The following is a 21,922-nucleotide window of genomic DNA, read 5'->3' as shown; positions in this document are numbered from 1 at the left end:
GATACGAAAGACTCAGGCTATGGTACAAAAACATTTTTATTGGCCTGGAACGCACAAGGATGTGGTTAACTTTTGCAGTACGAGTCATACATGCCAAATGGTAGGGAAGCCACAGATGGTAATAAAACCAGTCCTGTTGTTGCCAATTCCTACATTTGAAGAACATTTCATGCGGTTTATAATTGATTGTGTCGGTCCCCTCTCGAAAACTAAAAGTGGGAACCAGTACTTGTTCACCATAATAGATGTGTCTACCAGATCTCTGTAGGCAATTCCATTACAGAGTATCAAGGCAAATAAAGTGGTAGTGGAGTTAGTAGCTTCTTTACACAATATGGGCTACCCAGAGAGATTCAGTTGGACCACGGGTCACATTTTACTGCTAGACTGTTTAAGGAGGTTATGAAGCAAGGTGGCTTCAGACCTTGATGACTATTTTGAGAGCATACTGTCAGGACTACCTGAATGATTGGGATTAAGGTATCCCATTTGTATTATTTGCCATTAGAGATACCCCAAATGAATCTACTCAGTTCACTCCCTTTGAGTTAATATTTGGTCGTGAAGTGAAGTTTTGAAATTAATCGGAGAAAAATTGACAGGACCAAAGTCAGAGATCTCACAATTAGATTATGTATCGGAGGTGATGGAGAGAATAAATAGAGTAGGTGAGATGGCTAAACAGCACCTAAAGAGGACACATTGTAGAATGAAGCAGGTGGCAGACAAAAACTGAGAGACTTGGACATTTTCCCAAGGGGATGACGAGTTAGTACTGTTACTTGTGGTAGGAGATCCCTTTAAATCCAGGTTTAGTGGTCCCTATCGAATTGGGAAACAGTTGAGTCAGGTGAACTATTTAGTAAAGATGCCAGATAGAAAAAAAAATGGGTGTGCCATGTGAACATGCTGAAACTGTATTATACAAGAGAGAAAGAACTGGAGAAACAGGTGTTAGTTACTGCAGAGTAAGGAATCAAATCCAGATGATGTGGATTTTGATGTGCCTCAAAATAGATTAAAAATGAAGAAGTCCTTGAGGACTGGGATGGGTTAGTAAGCTATCTGTCTCAGGAGCATAGAACACAGTTGAAAGATTTGTTACTGCAGTAGAAGGACATTTATAAGAATCAGATGGGGAGGACTAATGCTATTGTACATGAAGAATACATAGGGAATACTGCTCCAATAAAAGGCTTAATCCTTTCAAAGCCAGACTGGTCCAGATGGAGGTGGAGACCATGCTCGACGAGGATATCATCAAACCAAGCCAGAGCGAGTGGAGTTCGCTGATTGTCTTAGTATCCAAACCAGATGGGACTCAACGACTCTGCGTGGATTATCGGAAGGTCAATGCCGTTACAAAATCGGACTCACATCCAATTCCTAGATTGGAGGACTGTATCGAGAAAGTCGGACAAGCCAGTTACATCACCAAGTTGAACTTAATGCGTGGTTACCTTTACCAGAGTCAGCGAAAGAAATTTCTGCGTTTGTAACCCTAAATGGGCTATATCAGTTTAAAGTGATGCCCTTTGGAATTAAGAACACACCTGCCACATTGTGGCTGGGTTAACAAACTGTGCAGCCTATTTGGTCAATGTAGTGATCTTTAGTAAGTCCTGGAAAAATCATATGGTACAGCTGGCAGAGCTCTTTGAACGACGACAAGAAGCAAAACTGGTGATAAACTTAAATAAAACTGAATTCACGAAAGCAGAGGTGACATTCTCCGGACATAACATCGGTCATGGAAGGTTGACTCTACAGAAATCAAAGACAAAGGCCATTGAGGAATTTCTACGACCAACTTTGAAGAAAGTTGTGCTTCAATTCTTAGGAGTTAGCGGATTATATCGGATGTTTGTTCCAAATTTCAGCAGTGTAGTGGCATCGTTAACTAATTTGCTGAAGAAGAACACAAAGTTTCGGTGGACAGAACCATGCCAAGGCACATTCGACCATTTGAAAGCCATATTAACCACCAAACCAGTTTTAGCTACACCAAACCTATCAAAACCTTTTAAAGTCACCGCTACAGGAAGATGAAGATGGGATTGAACTGCCAGTTGGTTACTTCTTGGAGAAGATCAACATCCACCGAAGGAAATACTCCACAATTGAAAATGAACTATTGGGTTTGGTACTAGCCTACAACAGTTTAATGTGTATGTCACAAACAATGTGTCGGAGAAGGTTGTGCACATAGATCACAATCCGTTTACATTCTTAGAATGCTTTAAAGACAAGAATATGAGACTATTTCGTTGGAGTCTTACAAAAACCATACATGTTGTGCATCGTAAGAATGTAATCACAGATGCGTTATCGCAGATTTAGCTGATAAAGTTTAGATAAGATTTATCTGTATTTAATGTTTATATATATGTGGAAAGAAGTTAGAGTGAACTTAGATTACCCTAACATACAGATAACTTTAATGTGTTTGAAGAATAGAGGAAAAAAATGAAGTCATCTTCATTGCGATGGTTCATTTTTTCTTAAGGGGGGGGGATGTGTTATGAAGATGTGGGTGTACTGTACCTTTAAGAGAGCTAACAGCTAGCAGAACTACCTGATGCAGCACCAAGTATTCTGAATAAGGTAACAATGCAACACTTGGTCAAAAGCAAGATTAGCTGGCTGCCTAGAAATGACAAAGCAGATTCAATTAGACCAATCGGTTTAAATTATGCCCCCAAAAAATACCAAATTCCAATCAAGTTTGAACTGAGTATATTGACAATCTTAAAAGCCAATGACACAATCCGATACTTTGATAAGACCGGGCAATATTGACTAGTTGGGAGGAGAACTGCCAAGCTAATGACATCTGCAGACTCTTAAAGGTACCTTTATCGATCTGTGAAGCATAATTCCTAAGAAGAAGAAAATACGACACAGGAAGATCCAAATAGAAGATTTGACAGCTGGCTGCTTTTGAAAACTTGAATTCTGGGTAGATCTTAATCAGGGGTTTTTTTATCAGACTATTATTATAGAAGGGAAGGTAAAAGATAGGTTAGAGGAAGCAGGTGTAAATAGTTGCTAGTTAATTATTCTCTGTTATATTTTCAGAAATAAAGTTGTTAATTTTTACTTTACATAGTTCTTGGCCTCTTGAATTTTCACAAATTACTGCACGAGATAAATCTTTTCTGTGTTGCTGGTTTAAATTAAGCAGGAGGGTTTACCCTGTGTCATAACATAACCATACATACAGATGGCAAAGACCACAAATTCAACTGGGACAACACAACAATCGTAGGCTAAGCTAAACATAGGACAAGCCAGAGAATTCCTAAAAGCATGGCACTCATTCACAGACACTAACAAGCACGTTGACAAAGACCCAATATCCCGGCCACTACAACGAGCAACCAGAACTGGTATCCGGAAGCAGCAGAAATGGAACCAAATAAATTCCAGAAGACACAGTACAGCAGCACATTACAGGAGGCTTCAAAGTACTGAAGATGTCACCTGGACAGGGGACGAAACGTCTGCAAATCAACTTCCCAGCTTGGCGAACATACCCACAACCACGATTACAAAAGGATCTTGATCAAATTAGTTAATGGGCTGAAAAATGGCAGATGGAGTTCGATCTGGAGAAATGCCAGGTATTGCATTATCGCACAATGAACAATGGTCGGACTTATACAATTAATGGTAGGGTCTTGGGTAGTGTTGTAGAACAGAGGGACCTGGAGGTGCAGGTATATAATTCTTTGAAGTTTGTGTCACTTATAGACAGCGTGGTTAAAAACGCATTTGGCACGTTTGCCTTCATTCCTCAGTCCTTTCAGTATAGGAGTTGGGAAGTCATGTTGCGGTTGTACAGGACATTAGCGAGGCCTCTTCTGGAATACTGTATCCAGTTCTGGTTGCCCCATTGTGGGAATGATATTATCAAGCTGGAGGGGAATCAGGAGAGATTTACCAGAATGTTGCTGGATATAGAAGATGCGAGTTATAAAGAAAGGATGGATAGGCTGGGAGTTTTTCCACTGAAGCCGTGAGAATTTGAGAGATGATCTTATAGAAGTTTATAAAATAATGAGAAGTATAGATTGAGTGAATGGTAGTTGCTTTTTCCCTAGGTTGGGGAATTTCAAGACTAAGGGGCACATTTTTAAGGAGATTTAAAAAACACATAAGAGGCATTTTTTTTCACGGGAGGTGGGTCACCTGTGTGATTCTATGACTCTATGTTTATACATTGCATAATATTCTTAAGTTTTCAATATGGTGATTGCACAATGGGCGGAGAGACAATGAGTGAATGGATATCGGCGCGAATTTGGATGCACACAGCAGACTTTTGAAGAACTAAATGAAAACTGAAAGAACTGGGGATGTGAGAAATCTGAAAGAAAAACAGAAATTGCTGGTAAAACTCAGCAGGTCGGGCAGCATCAGTGGAGAGAAATCAGGGTTAACGTTTCGGGTCCAGTGGCTCTTTTGGATTTTTTGGAAGAGCTCATTTTATGGAGTGAATATGAAGGGATTGCAGCATTACAAACACTAAAAGGTTGCAGGGTAGCAAAAGGCCGTTCAGCCCATCATTTCAGTGCTGGATGAATAAATGAGTTGCCCGTTCGAATTGCACTATGTCCATGGCCTAGCAGGCGACAGTGCTTCAGCTGCAGATCCACATTTGTTTGAAAATGAGGTGAAGGTTTCCACCTTGACCACCATACTGGGCGAGGAATTCTCAACACCCACTGGCTTCTGGGTAAAAGTATATTTCCTGATGATCCCCTTCTATTGTGCACCTTAAATCTGCTCCCCCTGGTAATTAACCTCTCCACTGGGAGAAAGGCATCTTTCTTTTCCACTTTACCAAAGTTGCTCATTTTTTTTGTAAACCTGAAATAATTTACCTACCAACATTCTCTGTTCCAATGAAAACAAATGGAATGAGCTGCCAGAGGAAGTGGTGGAGGTTGGTACAATTGCAACATTTAAAAGGCATCTGGGTATGTGAACAGGAAGAGGTTAGAAGGATAAGGACCAAATGCTGGTAAATGGGACTGGATTAATTCAGGATATCTGGCCGAGTTGGACTGAAAGCTCTGTTTCCATGATGTACAGCTCTATGACTTGATCTAACCTGTCCTCACAGCTGCAATTGTCAAGCCCAGGGTTCTTGTTGGGTTAACCTGGAGGTAACCAGCATATCTGGGGATGCAAGCTACAGGTGAGCTGAGGTAAGCATTGGAGACGGATGATATTATGGATGCAAAGGCAGAAAGTTTCAGTGTATTAGGAAGATGAGGACTGAGAGTTCAGCTCAGGGTCAAATCGGACACAGAGCATTTACTGCACAAATATGGCAAAGCTAGCCTGTCATCTATTCAATTCTAACTTTTACTTTAATTCTGTATAAGAACGACGGCAGAGAGATTAATTTGTTCATTACAAAAAAGAAACACAAGACCAGTATTTCCTACAATATCGGTAGCAAAGTTAAAGTGTGGCTTTCCTTCAGCTACATTTAGTAGAGACCGAGGAAAAATGTCAGCTGGATTGAGATGAAGTAACAACCTGACTGACATCCAATCAGTAATGTGATAACCTTAGGTGGTTGGGTCTCGTTTTCAGAGTCTTAAAGAAAAATAAACACAGATTTTAGCTGGAAAGGATTAGAAATTAGAATGTGAGAAATATAGATAAATAAGGAATGGCAACTTGTTAACTTGATCAGAAGTCACTTGAATATCTCTGGATCCATAAAATGAAACATGAAAAGCAATGTGCTCCTCAGTCTGTAGAAAATGTATTCACTCAATTTCAACCTAGTGAGTTCCACCAGCTACAGGTACAAAGACAGCAGATGCATGGGAACACAATCATCTGCAACTACTGAACTCTTCCAAGTTGCAGCCTATCCTGACTTGGCTATATCAATGACCTTTCATCAGTATCTAGCCAAAGACCCTCCTTAATAGCACAGTGAATATATTCATATCGCTGAAACCGCAAAGGATGAAGAAATCAGTGTGGCAGCCTCTTCTCAAAGGCAACATACAGGCAACAACTTTGTTAGTGATGTCCACACCCGATGGACATCTGCTAAAATAAACTGAAATATAATAACAAAAACTCATGAACTCAAACACGATAACTCTCCTTTCTTCTGTTATGTGATTTGATGCCACACGGAGTTTGAGGAAAAGGCAAAATCAAGAACTGTCTCTAGGCACAGACATCAAGTAACACTATTTGTTATACATTAATGTGAAATACAGCTATACAGGATAATCATAGACATAGAAAGTGCTGACTTATAATTACATGTTGGGGAGATACAATTCCATTTGAATACTGTTTAATCATAATTCTTCCACTCAATATGCTCCACAGCACACTTTTCTATAATCCACACCAACACTTATCTCACTAAATCCACCCACACTGCATTACTTATACCCAGTGGAGGGCATTTCTATGGCATCATCATCACAAGATTGATCCAGGGTCCTAAAGATCTTTCACAGTATGTTTCTCTCTCCACAAATGCCACATGGTTCGCCATGGGTTTTCAGTGGTATGTAATTTTTAATGTCTGAAATGTCACTTGTTTGCTTCAATGAATAAAATCTGTGGCTACTCACCACTCTTCCTGTCAAACTTCCATGCTGGGATGTCTCTAGCTGTTGTCACAATGCTGTCAGCTGGGAGAGGGACTGACACTTGAATGGGGCCTGACACTTCAATGGCAGAACCATTTCTGGTGAACAGGTGAATACTGATTGCAGCCACTGGGATCAGTTCAAGCCTGGAGTGGTTAACTATTAAAAACAAAACACAACATTCAGTATGTTATAAAGTCAATTTGTTACAAGCTATGTTACTCACATGTGGAAAAAATATGCACTTATGAGCGATAGACAGCATGGCTTTGTGCGGGGGAGATCATATCTCACAAACCTGATTGAGTTTTGAGGAAAATGATTGATGAAGGCAAGGTGGTGGATGTTGTCTACATGGACTTTAGCAAGGCCTTTGACAAAAGTCCCTCATAGCAGGCTGATACAAAAAGTGAAGTCACATGGTGAACTGATAAGATGAATACAGAGCTGGCTTTGTCATAGAAGACAGACAGTAGTGATGGAAGGCTGTTTTACTGACTGGAGATCTGTGACCAGTGGTGCTCCACAGGAATCCGGGGTTAAGACCCCTGTTGTAATACATAGAAATGATTTGGAGGAGAATGTAGATGTTCTGATTAGCAAGTTTGCATAAAACACAAATATTGGAGGAGCTGCAAATAGTGAGGAGGATTGTCAATGATACAGCAGGATTAGACATGTTGGAGACTTGTGTGGAGAAATGGCAGATGGAATTTAATCCGGACAACTGTGTTTTGGAACATCTAATGCAGGAGGAAAGTATGCAGTAAATGGCAGAACTCTTAGTCACGTCAACATAGAGAGAGATCTAGGCGTATAGGCCCACAGTTCCCTGAAAGAGACAACACAAGATAGTGACAACACAAGGATAAGATAATCATGAAGGTGTATGACTTGCATGTCTTGATTGGTCAGGGCACTGAGCATAAAAATTGGCAAGTCATGTTGCAACGGTATAGAACTTTAGTTTGGCCACATTTAGAATATTGCATACAGTTCTGGTCACCATGCTACCAAAATGATGTGCAGACTTTGGAGAAAACAGAGTAAGGGTTTACCTGGACGTTGCCTGGTTTGGAGGGTTTATCTGTAATCAGAAATTGGACAAACTTGGCTTGTTTTGACTTGAACGTCAGAGGCTGACCTGATAGAAGTTTGCAAAATTATGAGAGGTATGGATAGAATGGACAGTCGGAATCTTTTCCTAGGATGGAAATATCAATTAAGTGACAAGTGTTTAAGGTAAAAGGGGTGAAAGTTTAAAGGTGATGTGAGGGGCAAGATTTTTTAAACCCAGAGGGTGGTAAGTGCCTGCAATGTGCTGCCAGTGGAGGTGGCAGAAGCAGAGACAATAACAATATTTAAGAGGCATACTGGCAGTTACATAAATAGGGAATCAAGGGATACAGAGGCAAAGGCTTTTGGTTTAGAAAGGTGTCATATGTCAGTGCAGGCTTGGTGGGCCGAAGGGACTGTTCCTCTGCTATACTGTTCTTTATTCTTATAATACAAATGAAGTTTTGACATCAACCTCCAGCTGCTTGGCTTTTGTGAGGTGGCGATCAGATTCACGATCCACTCCAATCAGCGAGTGACTCTAAATGGATGAAGAACCTCCCAGCAGATGAGGCCCAATCACAGAGGCTGGTCAGCCTCCCCACAGCCAACCCTCTCCAACAGAAGCAAGCCTGAGAGAGTTTATCCTTGTGTCTATAATCCAACTACTCTATTCAAAAACATAACAATCAAATCTATTCGCTATGGTTAAGGGTCTGGCAAAAGGGTTGTTAAAAGAAATTCACAAACTTGCTCAATTTTTAAACCTCTTTATTAATATGTCTGAAAGCAGAAACATACATCATGATGCAACTACTGTGAGAGAAAAGTGTGCAGTCACACGTGTGTATGGTCACGTGTGTGCATACATATGTGGTTGAGAGTGAGGTCAAGTGCACATGAGGTTGTGTGTGTGTGGTCATGTGTGTGCACACAAGGTCGTGTGTTGTTTGCTGTGTGTGGTCACGTGTCTGCATGTGCTTGCATGTGTATGTAGTGATGAGGAGGCTTGTGGAGTAAACAAGATATAGTTTATTGTTTCTCTGCAACTATTTTAGTTTAGAAGAACAGCATCTACATAACTACACAGACTGTTGGGACAATCAAACCTCAAGTCTCCTGTGATGTCCTACTTTATTCTCCCACTAAGTCTTTTCTCATCATCAAAGTAGATGCTGCTACTGCATTCCATCAGGCATTACCCCTCCCAAACTCTTATACAATACTTCCCTGCCTTCTCTGTAATCCTTATTCCAACTAACCAACTGGTTACCTACATAATACATTATACCAAATGCACCAGTGAGTTCTAGCACCTGGAAATCTGAGGGCATTGAAATACCATCACCTCCACTCACATCATCATGACTTTTGAATAAGTGGTAATTCCTTTATTGTCCATAGATTAAAAACTCCAAACTGCTGACTTTCCCATTGAGAGAGAACCTTTGCCACATGGACTGTTGAGGTTCATGATAAAACCCCATCACTACCTTTTCAAGACTCTGCAGGCAGTATGTGTTCGCCTTTCTGGACATGCTGTATCCTGAGACTGAACTATAAAACGAAGGACACTTGTGAAATGACAGACTTTCTATTTACTTTGCATCCACATTAGGTCTTAGGAACATAGGAGTAGGAATAGGCCATTCAGCCCAGCAAGCCTGCTCTCCATTCAGGTTTAAGGTTGATTAGTAACCTCAATGCCATAATTCTGTGTTATCCCCATATTTCTTAATGTCATTAGCAACCAAAAACCTACCAACTGCTGTCTTTAACTCGCTTCACGACTGAGCTTCTACAACTCTCTGGAGTAGAGAATTCCAAAGGTTTACCTCATTCTGCATGATGTGGTTCCTCCTCATCTCAGTCCTAAGTGTCTTACCCTTTATTTTGAGATTGTGTGTTTATGTCTTAAGACCCCACTGCCAGGGAAATATCTTTTCTGCATCTGATCTGTCTTGCCCTTTAAGAATTTTTAGGTTTCTATTCCAGTCCTATTCGCAGTAGAACAAGAATAGAAATGACAAAATATTGGCTCATTTTAATGCATTTGCAATAAACTCTTACTCTTTTATTTCGATATAGGCATTTGTCTGTCCACTTCCTATTATCTGATTCCACTTGAACAGCATCATGAGCAAGAACAGAATTTATGAAATCAAGGTCAGATGGATGCATAGTCTTCGGAGGGATAAGAGGCGGTGCTAATTTTATTGATTACTAAGTAGACTAGGACAGAAAAAGACTATTCTCACTTGTGACTCCCTGCACATGCAACTTCTTTATTTTCCTAAGTTTTCAGTGGAAGAGAAGGGGTCAGATGGGTAGTCACTTCACACAAGGTAAGATGATCATGGGGACTGGAAGAGTGCAGGATTTAGGAAGTCATTGTGGTCCCCTCTCATAATTTAAAATTGATGTAGGTCATTCACCCATCCTCCATCAGGGAATGGTGAATGGCCTCAGGAGGTCGGAGGTGGCAGAGAATAGAAAGAAAGAAATTAAACCTGAAATTGTAAACAAACAATGTAGCATTGAGAGCAAGTGTGGCAAATCATCAAAAACGATCACTTGAGGGTTAAGTACTGCAGAAATCGTTGCAACAAATCCTTGCTTGTTGCAGCAGATGTTGCAAGTAATGGTTTACAAATCACACGTCTGTAAAGTTTCTGTAATCTTCCAGCTCCTCCTGTTTGTCAGCAGCTCAATGTTCACTGCAGAGAGAACATTCAAGTACCTGTTGCACTGGCTTCAAACCCCAAGAGATAGGGGAATCCTTCCACTTCCATTTCAGTGTTGGCTGTTGTTAGGAAAGCAGACAAATCATTATAGGATGTGTTCCTTGGAAGCCCAACGTTCTTTCTCTGGAACTGGACCCATGGCTGATTCTTGGCACCTAGGTAAGAAGAAAACAGACAGTGAGGCCTGGAAAATACATAGGTTTTACATCAGACCATCAAAGCAATGCTACAGCATTTCTGTCGAGACACACACAATCAAACCTGATTTATTTTATTATTCATTCATGGGATGAAGGTGTTGTTGCGAGGCCAGAATTGATTGCCCATGCCTCCTCACTCAGAGGGCAGTTATGAAATCAAGGTCAGATGGATTCATAGTCTTCGGAGGGATAAGAGGCGGTGCTAATTTTATTGATTACTAAGTAGACTAGGACAGAAAAAGACTATTCTCACTTGTGACTCCCTGCACATGCAACTTGCTGTGGGTATGGAGTCATATATCGGCCAGACCAGGTAAAGATGGCAGTTTCCTTCTCTGAAGGACATTAGTGAACCAGATGGCTTTTTACAACACTTGGATTTCATGGTCATGATTAGACTCTTAGCTCCAGTTGTTTTTTGTTATTGAAATCAAATGGCACCATCTGTAGTGGTGGCATTCAAACCCAGGTCCCCAGAACATTACCTGAATCTCTGGATTAACAATCCAATGATAATACTATTAGGTACCACCTAATACCCCCTGTTCCAAGGTAGGGTTATTGATACCTGTGAAACATTCACACACCTTTCTCTGAGATTTCTCCCAGGAGTCACCTTATCAAAACCAAAAACAAATAGCTGGAAAAGCTCAGCAGGTCTGGTAGTATCTGTGGAGAGAAATCAGAGTTAATGTTTTGGGTCAAGTGACCCTTCCTCACATTATTAAAGACCGGAGGGATAGTTATAAGAAAGAAAAGTCCTCCAGTATTAAAATTATTTATTTTTCCTATTGAAATGAGGCTATATTTCCAACATTGTTGATCTCTCATATGCATGATGAAGGTCCGTTATCACTCCTGTTATTGCAGGGCTTGCCTTTTGGGATCAGGCTTCACCACTGAGGTCGTTTGACCTTCGGTGCCTTTATTTATCATCGCATTCATCCCCTTTTCTTGCTAAGATCAGATTCCTGGGACTCCCTGCAGTGCCAAATCCTGCCCATTGCCATTCTTCAGAAAAACTAATGGGATCCTGTCCTTTATTACATGAGGAATTGAACAGAATGGTAAGGAGTCAAGGTGAGACCTTGAATACTGTGCACAGCCTTGATCACCTATTTATAGAAGGATGTAAGTGTGATGGAGGTGGCAGAGGTTTACTTGTTTAATATCTGGAATGAGTGAGTTGCCTTATGAGGACTTGAATTCACTGCAGATTAGAAGAGTGAGGGGATGACTTGACTGAAGCATTTAAAATCCTTGACAAGGTAGATAGGGAAAGGAGTCCTGAAATGGGGAATATGGTTTTAAAATTAGCAGTAGCTCTTCAGAACAGAGTGGAGGAGAAACTGTTCCTTTGGAGGTTTGTGCATCTTTGGAACGCTGCCTCAGGTGGTGGTAGAGGCAGGGTATATTTTTAAGGCAGATATAGATAGATTCTTATTAGGTTAGGAATGGAAAGGCTATTGGGGTAGATATGAATGCAACACTGATTAGCTCAGACCTTGCTGATTGGCAGAGTAAGCTCGAAGGACCAAAATGGCCTACTTCCACTCCTACTTTACGTGTTCCTGAGTGACCCTAGATAGCAGGCTCCATAAATACAGGGGGCATCACAAGAATGAAGACTAACCCCATGCTATTCAGAGGAGGGGAACTTTATATAATTCACCTTTCCTTTAGCCCAGAGACTCAAGGTCAGTTGCCCCCAATGGAGATCTTCTAAATCAGGGGTCTTGAAGCAGCACGTACAGTACTGTGTACAGCTCAGTTCTGCACCACCATTAACATCAAGGTCCACTCTTGAGCACAGTGTATTCATCTTGCAATTCCCCAATACCCAGAGTGATTTTTTTCCTATTTGCTTCCATGTAGATTTTTCGACTTTTGTTTTGTTCCTGGAATGTCCCTGAAAACTGGAAATAATTATCATCTGTCACTTATTGTCTTAGAGAAGCTGGCTTCTTAAACCACTGTGCTCCATGAGGTGTAGGTACACCCATGGTGCTGCTAGAGAGGGGTTTCCAGAATCTTGCCAATGAAGGAATGATGATGAGATTCCAAATCAGGATGGTGTATGATTTGGAAGGTCTCTACCTGATGCATTGCACTTGCTAACCAAGGCACTTTTAACAATATTTTGTGAACCTCAGACCACTAGCCTGCTTGGAAGGCCATTTACAATGATAATTAGTCCAAAGAAAATGGAATTAGTCCATTAAGAATTAGCTTTATTCCCTTTGATCTATATTTACAAACAAATCTAATTCAGACTTCTAAAATTACATGTATCATTATATATTCCAATATTTAGCACCTTGGCCTTCTGATTGATTCTTTGTTTAATCCCAGTCTTCCATATTTCCTTTATTTTTTGTTCTTCTTTCTCTGTTCTGCTTTTCCTTGTCTTCTTTCTATTTACTTTCTTTCTTGCTGATTAATTTTTATTTTGTGCCTCTTCACTCTCTGGTTCTTAAAATTCTATTGTTCAGAATAATGTCTGTGAAAAGCATCAAGCAACAAAATTTCTAGATCTCAGCAGGTTTTGTGTGCACTCAGTATTCTTTGGCTTCAAGGAAGAATAGTGAAGACAAGTGACATCAAAAATTTGCATCCAATATCTGACGTTCAACTGAAGATTCTTGTAGACTCTCGGAATCTAGCAGCTTCCCTCTCCATCTCGTCAGCCACAACAATTGTGATGGCCAAATCAGGCTGTGAATAATAAACTGGCTCAAAATAAGCTTGAGCTTATTTTGCTTCCTTCATCTTTTTTGGTCACTAGTCAGGTTATGCAGACTCAGCTAGCTCCTTCCAAGCTCGGAATGATAGGGGTCTACAATGTGGTTAGCACTCAGTGGTTAGAAGCAACACCAGGAACCCAGGTTCAATTTCAGCTGTGGATCACTGTCTGTGCGGAGTTCGCACATTCTCCCCATGTCTGTGTGGGTTTCCTCCGGGTGCTCCGGTTTCCTCCCACAGTACGAAAGATGTGCAGGTTAGGTGAATTGGCCATGCTAAATTGCCTTGTAGTGTCCAGGAATGTGCAGGCCAGGCGGATTAGCCATAGGAAATGCAGAGGTACAGGAGGATGGGTCTGGAGGGATGCTCTCTGGAGGGTCGGTGTAGACTTGAAGGGCCCGATTAGCCGACTTCTATACAATAGGGATTATATAATTTCATTAAAATTGTCAAAGGATGGGAGGAAAATAGGTCAATAAAAATTCAAAAGATGAACAGAGGGCTCTTGGATTGGGTGGCCTGGGTTTATATCTCAGCTGCTCTACAGGTGTATAATCTCTGAAGGGTGAGTAGAAATAATGCATCAAAAGGTGTGTGTGTGTGTGTGTGTGTGTGTGTGTGTGTGTGTGTGTGTGTGTGTGTGTGTNNGTGTGTGTGTGTCGGGGGGGGGTATTGGAGTTCTTGTGGCATAGTGGGAGCGTCCGTACCTCTGAGCTAGGAAGACTGGGTTCAAGTTCCACTTGCTCCTGGAGAAGAGGGAGTGGGAGCGTGCATGAGACTGTGAATGTACGACAGTGCGAGAGTATGCGAGCAGGAGTGTTTACATCTCTATACCAGGTTGATCTCACGAAAAAAAATCAAAAGAGGGGAGGGCCTAGATATATTGCGTTAAAATGTGGCAAAGATAACACTGTATTTAAAAATGGTAAATCTTCACAAAAGTACCTCACTTGGAAAATGACAAGTTAATGTTTAAGTTAATTCTGTTAAACACTTGTGTCCAAACTGCACTTTGCTGACTGTCCCCCACAGCCTGAGATTCTCTTACATGTTGCAACAATCTGTCTAACTTAACCTTTGTAAAGATTCTTGATCTTCTCTTTCTTTCGACTCAAGCCCCACTCAGTGGTGGAAGCATCATGTTACCATAAAACTCTTCTTTCACATTAAACTCCACACATGAAAAATCTTGTTGCACCAAACAGTGTTATTCTCTCATTTTTGTCCTTGATCAATTCTCTCCCATAGACTACAAATTTTATCATCACTGCAACAATCAGTGGTTCTTTAAACTTCCTACTCATTCTTTCTTGTCTCCTAATTTGTCTACCTATCTTGTTTCCTTCTTCACAGTTTCAACTGCACAGCAATGTGGCTCGCTGGCTTCGTGGTTGGCACTGCTCCCTCACAGTGCCAGGAACCTGGGTTCGATTCCCACATCAGGCGACTGTCTGTGTGGAGTTTGTACATTCTCCCCGTGTGTGCATGGGTTTCCTCCAGGTGCTCCCATTTCTTTAGATTAGATTAGATTAGATTAGATTACTTACAGTGTGGAAACAGGCCCTTCGGACCAACAAGTCCACACCAACCCGCCGAAGCGCAACCCACCCAGACCCATTCCCCTACATTTACCCTGCACCTAACACTATGGGCAATTTAGCATGGCCAATTCACCTGACCTGCACTTTTTTGGACTGTGGGAGGAAACCGGAGCACCCGGAGGAAACCCAAGCAGACACGGGGAGAATGTGCAAACTCCACACAGTCAGTGGAGTTGAACCCGGGTCTCTGGCGCTGTGAGGCAGCAGTGCTAACCACTGTGCCACCGTGCCGCCCACACCGTTTCCTCCCAGGTTAGGTGAATTGGCCATGCGAGATTGCCCATAGTGTTAGATGCATTAGTCAGGGGTAAATATAGAACGAGGGATTGGGTCTGGGGGGTTACTCTTTGGAGGTTCGGTGTGGATTTGTTGGGCCAAATGGCTTGTTTCCATTCTGTAGTGAATGTAATCTAAAGGTAGATATTTTTTCCTCTTTCCTCTCAGTTTTTCCAAACCCAAACTACTACTACTTTTCATACTTGGTGCTGTCCTCCACTTTAGCCAAGGAATTTTAAATAAAAGCAACATTTTTCTTGGCTTTGGCCATCAGTTGAACGATTTTTTAAATTATTGATTTTGATTATTCTGAACTCCCTATAACTGGCACAGAATGCTGACTCCCAAACCTTGCTGAATATTGAGAATTCTACACTGCAAAATAAATGAGCAACTTAGGCTATATTACAGTGCCATCAGCGACAGGAGCTTGGCCTACCGTTGAAGCAATGGTGCCAATACTTCAATCCACAAATAAAGAGAACACACCAATTCAGAATATTCCAGTTCCTCTGTGACAGGACCACAGCAGTTGCTGCTAAACATTGAATAACTTAACACTACTATTTAGAATCAGGTCATTCAACCCCTAAAGTGCATTTCTTCATATAGACTTCCTGGTCCAATTGCACTAGCCCTTGTTTCCTACACTATAACAATGTTGACACTTCTAAAGTACCCCATTGACTTTACAATGTTCCAAGGTGTGTGGGGGTCAGGAAAAGTTCTATCTCAAGTAATACAGCATGGAAATATACGCTTTGGTCCAACCAGTCCATGCCAACGATAACCCCGAACTAAACTAGCCCCACCTATTTATACTTGGCCCATAGCCCTCCAAATATTTATTATTCACACAAACCACACTGTGTAAAAAAAGCTGCCCTTCTTGTCTTTTTTAAATCTTTCTTCTCTCATCTTAAAAATATGAGAGAAGAAAGATTTTAAAAAGTTTTTATTTAAGCAGCATCATGTGAAATTACCACTTCATGATATTTTGTTCATCTTGAACACCTCTTTCAGGTCACACTACATAACCTTCTCAGCTCCAGTTGGAGAAAATACACTGAACCTCTCAAGTTACTCTTCAAAACTGTAGCTTAAAAACAAGTTGTGAATCTGTGCTGCATCTTTCCCACTATAAACGAGACTACCAGCAACAAACAGGAGAGGAAGATGCTTTTTGCACAGATTAGTCTGTTCCAGGCTTTCCAATTATTCATACCTTTCAAACAACAGTGTGTGGGTAAAAATTGCAGTTTTTTTTTGTTGTCTTGCCCTGGTATCTGTTCACCAAATTGAAGACATCAAATCTCTCCAGGCACATTAAATGGAAGGGATGCAATGTGTGACGGACAAGATGAGAATCTTTACCCACAACTTGTGATTCAGGCTCTGAGATTGTTAGATTATAAAGTTTGAGCTAAATTGAACAGAATTAGGAGTTTTAATTATAGTCTTATATCTACTAGAATGGCCTAGTGAATATCCTCATACTGCACACAGCTAAAGTGGAAATACTTTAAGAAGTCCTATCACAAGGTATCAACAACTGCAATCTTGTTTCTGAAACATTAGTTTCAACTTGCACTTCAAAAGCCTGAGCAACTAACCTAGACTAACATTTTAGTGCAGTAGTGAGGGGTACTGCATTGTCAGACACGTTATCTTTTAGGTGAGATAGAGGGTTACCTCATGATTTGGAGATGCCGATGTTGGACTGGGATGTACAAAGTTAAAAAATCACACAACACCAGGTTATAGTCTAACAGGTTTAATTGGAAGCACACTAGCTTTTGGAGCGCCGCTCCTTCATTAGGTGGTTGTGGTTAATCAGGTGGTTCCACAACCACCTGATGAAGGAGTGGCGCTCCAAAAGCTAGCGTACTTCCAATTAAACCTGTTAGACTATAACCTGGTGTTGTGTGATGTTTAATGTTGCCAGGGTTGGAGGATTTGAGCTATAGGGAGAGGCTGAACAGGCTGGGGCTGTTTTCTCTGGAGCGTCGAAGGCTGAGGGGTTATAAAATTATGAGGGGCATGGATAGGGTAAATAGGCAAAGTCTTTTCTCTGGGATCGGGGAGTCCAGAACTAGACGGCATAGGTTTAGGGTGAGAGGGGAAAGATATAAGAGAGACCTACGGGGTAACTTTCTCACGCAGAGGATGGTACGGATATGGAATGAGCTGCCAGACGAAGTGGTGGAGGCTGATACAATTGCAACATTTAAGAGGCATTTGGATGGATATATGAATAGGAAGGGTTTGGAGGGATATGGGCAGGTGGGACTAGATTGGGTTGGGATATCTGGTTGGCATGGACGGGTTGGACCGAAGGGTCTGTTTCCATGCTGTACATCTCTATGACTCTATGACCCTCCAAAGAGTAACCCACGCAGATACATTCCTCTTCCCTTATTATCCTATATTTATCCCTGACTAAATTACCTCTAACTAGGCCTATTCCCAACTGGGCTGCACTTTTACCAGTCGGCTCACAGGCTGGTAACACAAGGCAGGCTGGTTGCAGGCCAGATCCCTCAAGCTACAATACTTTGGGCCTGATCAAGGGATTGGACATAGAGCTCCCAGCTGCCACCTTTTTTCCTTGCTTAGCCTCTCTCATTCAGTGACCTTTGTCCCCAAAAAGCATTTACTTGTCACTTTAGTGTGAACTGTCCTCCAGGCAGCAGCCATGGCCTACTTAATGTGGCTGCCATGTGTGAAAGCCGCCAACTTATGACTAGCCATCAGATTTTACTGGATGGGGAATATGTCCTCGGACACTTGATTTCTGAGCAAGGCTTGCTGCAAGATTTGTGCTGAAAAGTCAGTTCAGGTGGTATTTTACTATCTTTTCATTATATGAGCAAGATTTGCAATGTAAATGGAAGATTCTAGCCTCCAATCTAAATGGACTGAACATCAAAGCTCCAGCCTTGAATTCAAATGAGCTTCTAATGGGATATGAGAGATATAGGTGTTTCTTACTATACAGCTGCATTCAATACACCCTTGCCACACCCATCTCCCTCTCAAAAACATAAGCTGTGGCACCCAGACATGTCTCTCTCAGTGTATAAAGCTAACCACCATAAGGTTGATATGAAGATGTTCATGCCATGAAAGAAGTATTCACGTTATGATCTGCTAATCATCCTGCAAACTCTTCCAATAGTTCACCCAATCGTCCAACCCTCTGGATACAATAAACTTCTTAAACATGGTCAATGTAGAGCAGTGAGGAAGGTTGGCACTGCTCCTCTGAGGACGATCATATACTCTTAAGGAGAAATGGACATCCAAATATATGAAATAGGAAGAGTAGGCCATTCTTTTCTTTCAGCTTGCTCGGTTGTTCTGTAGGATTGTGGCCTCAAATTGACGTTCCATCTGATATGATTAGATTCCCTACAGTGTGGAAACAGGCCCTTCGGCCCAACAAGTCCACATTGATCCTCCAAAGAGTAACCCACCCAGACCAATTCCCCTACCCTATATTTACCCCTGACTAATGCACCTAACACTATGGGCAATTTAGCATGGCCAGTTCACCTGACCTGCACATCGTTGGATTGTGGGAGAAACTGGAGCACCCGGAGGAAATGCACGCAGACACGGAGAATGTGCAAACTCCACACAGACAGTCGCCCGAGGCGGGAATCAAACCTGGGTCCCTGGCGCTGTGAGGCAGCAGTGTTAACCACTGAGCCACCGTGCCGCCCATAAATATTGAATTCAAATTCCACCATCTGCCATGGCAGAATTTGAATCCTGGTCCCCAGAACATTACCTGAGTTTTTGAATTAACAGCCCAGTGATAATACCACTTGGCCATTGCCTCCTATAAAAACCTTCGACTCCCTTCTTACTCAAGGAACTAACCACCTCTACTTTAAACATATTACATGGCCCTGCCTCCAGCACTTTCTAGTGAAGAAAGTTCCAAATATTCAGTGCCTGGTTAGAAAAACGAAATCTACTGACTAAATAGATGACCATTTATTTTTCTCCTGTGTCCCCAAGTTCCAGTCTCACCCACAAGGGAAATATATTCTTTCAGCATCCAATCTTGTCAAGTTCCCTCAGCCTCTGTATGTTACAGTAAGATCACCTTTCATTTTCCTCAACTCCAATGGATACAGCCTCAGGCCATTCAACCCTTCCTCACAAGATACCTCCTTTGTCCCTCTTATCAGTTGACTGAACCTTGCCTGAACTGCTTCTAATGCATTTATAAGTTTACTCAAATAAAAATACTAAATACTTCAGATGTGAAATCTCAAACACACAACCATAGCAAAACACCCCTACTTTTGTATTCCATTCCCCTTGCGATAAATAACAATATTCTAGTTGCTTACCTAATCACTTACAATACCTGAATACTAACTTTTTTTGACTCATGTACCAGGACACCGACATCCATCTGTATCTTATAGCTTGGCAATCACCAGACGTTTAACTAATATATTCTGTTAATATTATCTTTCTGCCAAAATGGACAAGTTCACATTATCCTGCACTGTGCTCCATATGTCAATATTTTTGTTCATTCACTTTCCCTGGGCGTGTTAGTTGAACAGCTGGTTTGCAATGCAGTGTGATGTCAACAGCATGAGTTCAATTCCCGCATCAGCTAAGGCAACCATGAAGGACTTTCCTTCACAATCTCTCACCTTGCTTGAGGAGAGGTGACCCTTAGGTTAAACCACAACTAGTGGTTTGTGTCTCTCAAATGAGAGAGCAGTCCTATGGTCCAGTTGGGCTGCGGCGACTTTATCTTCTCTATGTATTCCTTTGCAGACTACTTCTGACATTAACCGACAGACACAAAGTGCAAAGAAGTGGATATTTATGGGGCTTTACCTCTTGAAAGATTGCTTTTAATAGGCTAGGTACATGCAACTTATATTTACCTCTTTCATTAAACTGAACGGGGAGAAAGTTTACATTTACACCTTTATCAAGTACAACTATTAACTTTCTGGAGTGGACTGAATATCACATAAGCAAGCTGATAGTCACAAAGACGTGGCCAGCTTCTCATCAGCACTTCCTAGCAGCTCTCAACCACTACATTTACTTTCTGGTTTGTTTTTTTTAAATCAGTGTGAAATCTGGGATGCTTCTCCTTTCAGTGTGAGACAATGCAAAGCTCCCATTTGTTTGGACAAAGGCTGAAGGGAGGCAGATGGTCTGGGAAACAGAAGGTGAAAGAGTTGTGGGTTGAAAGGGGGATGAAGGCTGTTTTTTCCTTTCCTATAATGCAGGAGGTGGAAGACACTAACATACTCCATTGTGTAACTAAAATAAACATTAAACACGCTCAAAATCACTCAAAATATCTCTGGGTTATTGTGTATTCTTGTCCAGTCTACAAACTATTTCTAATGTTACAGACAAGCAAGGGATCAAAGTACAAATTCTAGAAAACACAAATACAGGGATATAGTAAATCAGATATCCATTTTGTTTTGTCTGTTGCACTGAATAATTCCAGAAGAACTGGGCTAAGTATACACTTCAATAATACGCTCTGTAGGACATTTCCAATGTATAAAGCTTGATGATGAAAGGTAAATCAAGGGCTGCGCTCCATTTAAAAGATAATGATCACAGTTTAAAGTTTGAGAGAAGATGTGTAGCTCGGGTGCTCGTTGTTGTGGTTCTGTTCGCCGAGCTGGGAATTTGTGTTGCAGACGTTTCGTTCCCTGTCTCGGTGACATCCTCAGTGCTTGGGAGCCTCCTGTGAAGCGCTTGTGATATTTCCTCCAGCATTTATAGTGGTTTTCTCTGCCACTTCCGGTTGTCAGTTCCAGCTGTCCGTTGCAGTGGTCGGTATATTGGGTCCAGGTCGATGTGCTTATTGATTGAATCTGTGGATGAGTGCCATGCCTCTAGGAATTCCCTGGCTGTTCTCTGTTTGGCTTGCCCTATAATAGTAGTGTTGTCCCAGTCAAACTCATGTTGCTTGTCATCTGAGTGTGTGGCTACTAAGGATAGCTGGTCATGTCGTTTCATGGCTAGTTGGTGTTCATGGATGTGGATCGTTAGCTGTCTTCCTGTTTGTCCTATGTAGTGTTTTGTGCAGTCCTTGCATGGGATTTTGTACACTACATAGGTTTTGCTCATGCTGGGTATCGGGTCCTTCGTTCTGGTGAGTTGTTGTCTGAGAGTGGCTGTTGGTTTGTGTGCTGTTATGAGTCCTAGTGGTCGCAGTAGTCTGGTTGTCAGTTCGGTAATGCTCTTGATGTATGGAAGTGTGGCTAGTCCTTTGGGTTGCGGCATGACAACACTACTATTATAGCCAAACAGAGAACAGCCAGGGAATTCCTAGAGGCATGGCACTCATCCACAGATTCAATCAATAAGCACATCGACCTGGACCCAATATACCGACCACTGCAACAGACAGCTGGAACTGACAACCGGAAGCGGCAGAGACAAACCACTATAAATGCCGGAGGAAATATCAGAAGCACTTCACAGGGGGCTCCCAAGCACTGAGGATGTCACCTAGACAGGGAACGAAACGTCTGCAACACAAATTCCCAGCTTGGCGAACAGAACCACAACAATGATTACAGTTTATTTGAAATGCAGACATTTCCTTGTTTTGCATTAATAATTAGTTATTTCAAGCCTCCTCCCACATCCATCGA

General features: G+C 41.6%; 1 protein-coding gene across 3 annotated transcripts in view; it reads right to left on the bottom strand.

Moving 5' to 3' along the window:
- Positions 1–21,922, bottom strand: part of fam171a2a (family with sequence similarity 171 member A2a) — a 310,310-nt gene that overhangs the window by 87,614 nt on the left and 200,774 nt on the right. For all 3 annotated transcript variants that reach the window (XM_043675235.1, XM_043675236.1, XM_043675237.1), the window contains 2 exons: positions 10,435–10,593; positions 6,621–6,797 (listed from right to left, as the gene is read on the bottom strand). In XM_043675235.1, the coding sequence (XP_043531170.1) occupies positions 6,621–6,797; positions 10,435–10,593 (336 nt within the window). The remainder of the gene's footprint in view (positions 1–6,620; positions 6,798–10,434; positions 10,594–21,922) is intronic.

Source organism: Chiloscyllium plagiosum, chromosome 33 (genome assembly GCF_004010195.1).
Source record: "Chiloscyllium plagiosum isolate BGI_BamShark_2017 chromosome 33, ASM401019v2, whole genome shotgun sequence".
Classification (NCBI taxonomy): Eukaryota; Metazoa; Chordata; class Chondrichthyes; order Orectolobiformes; family Hemiscylliidae; genus Chiloscyllium; species Chiloscyllium plagiosum.
The sequence above is the reverse complement of the archived record's forward strand: the minus strand, read 5'-3'. Positions and strand labels throughout refer to the sequence as shown.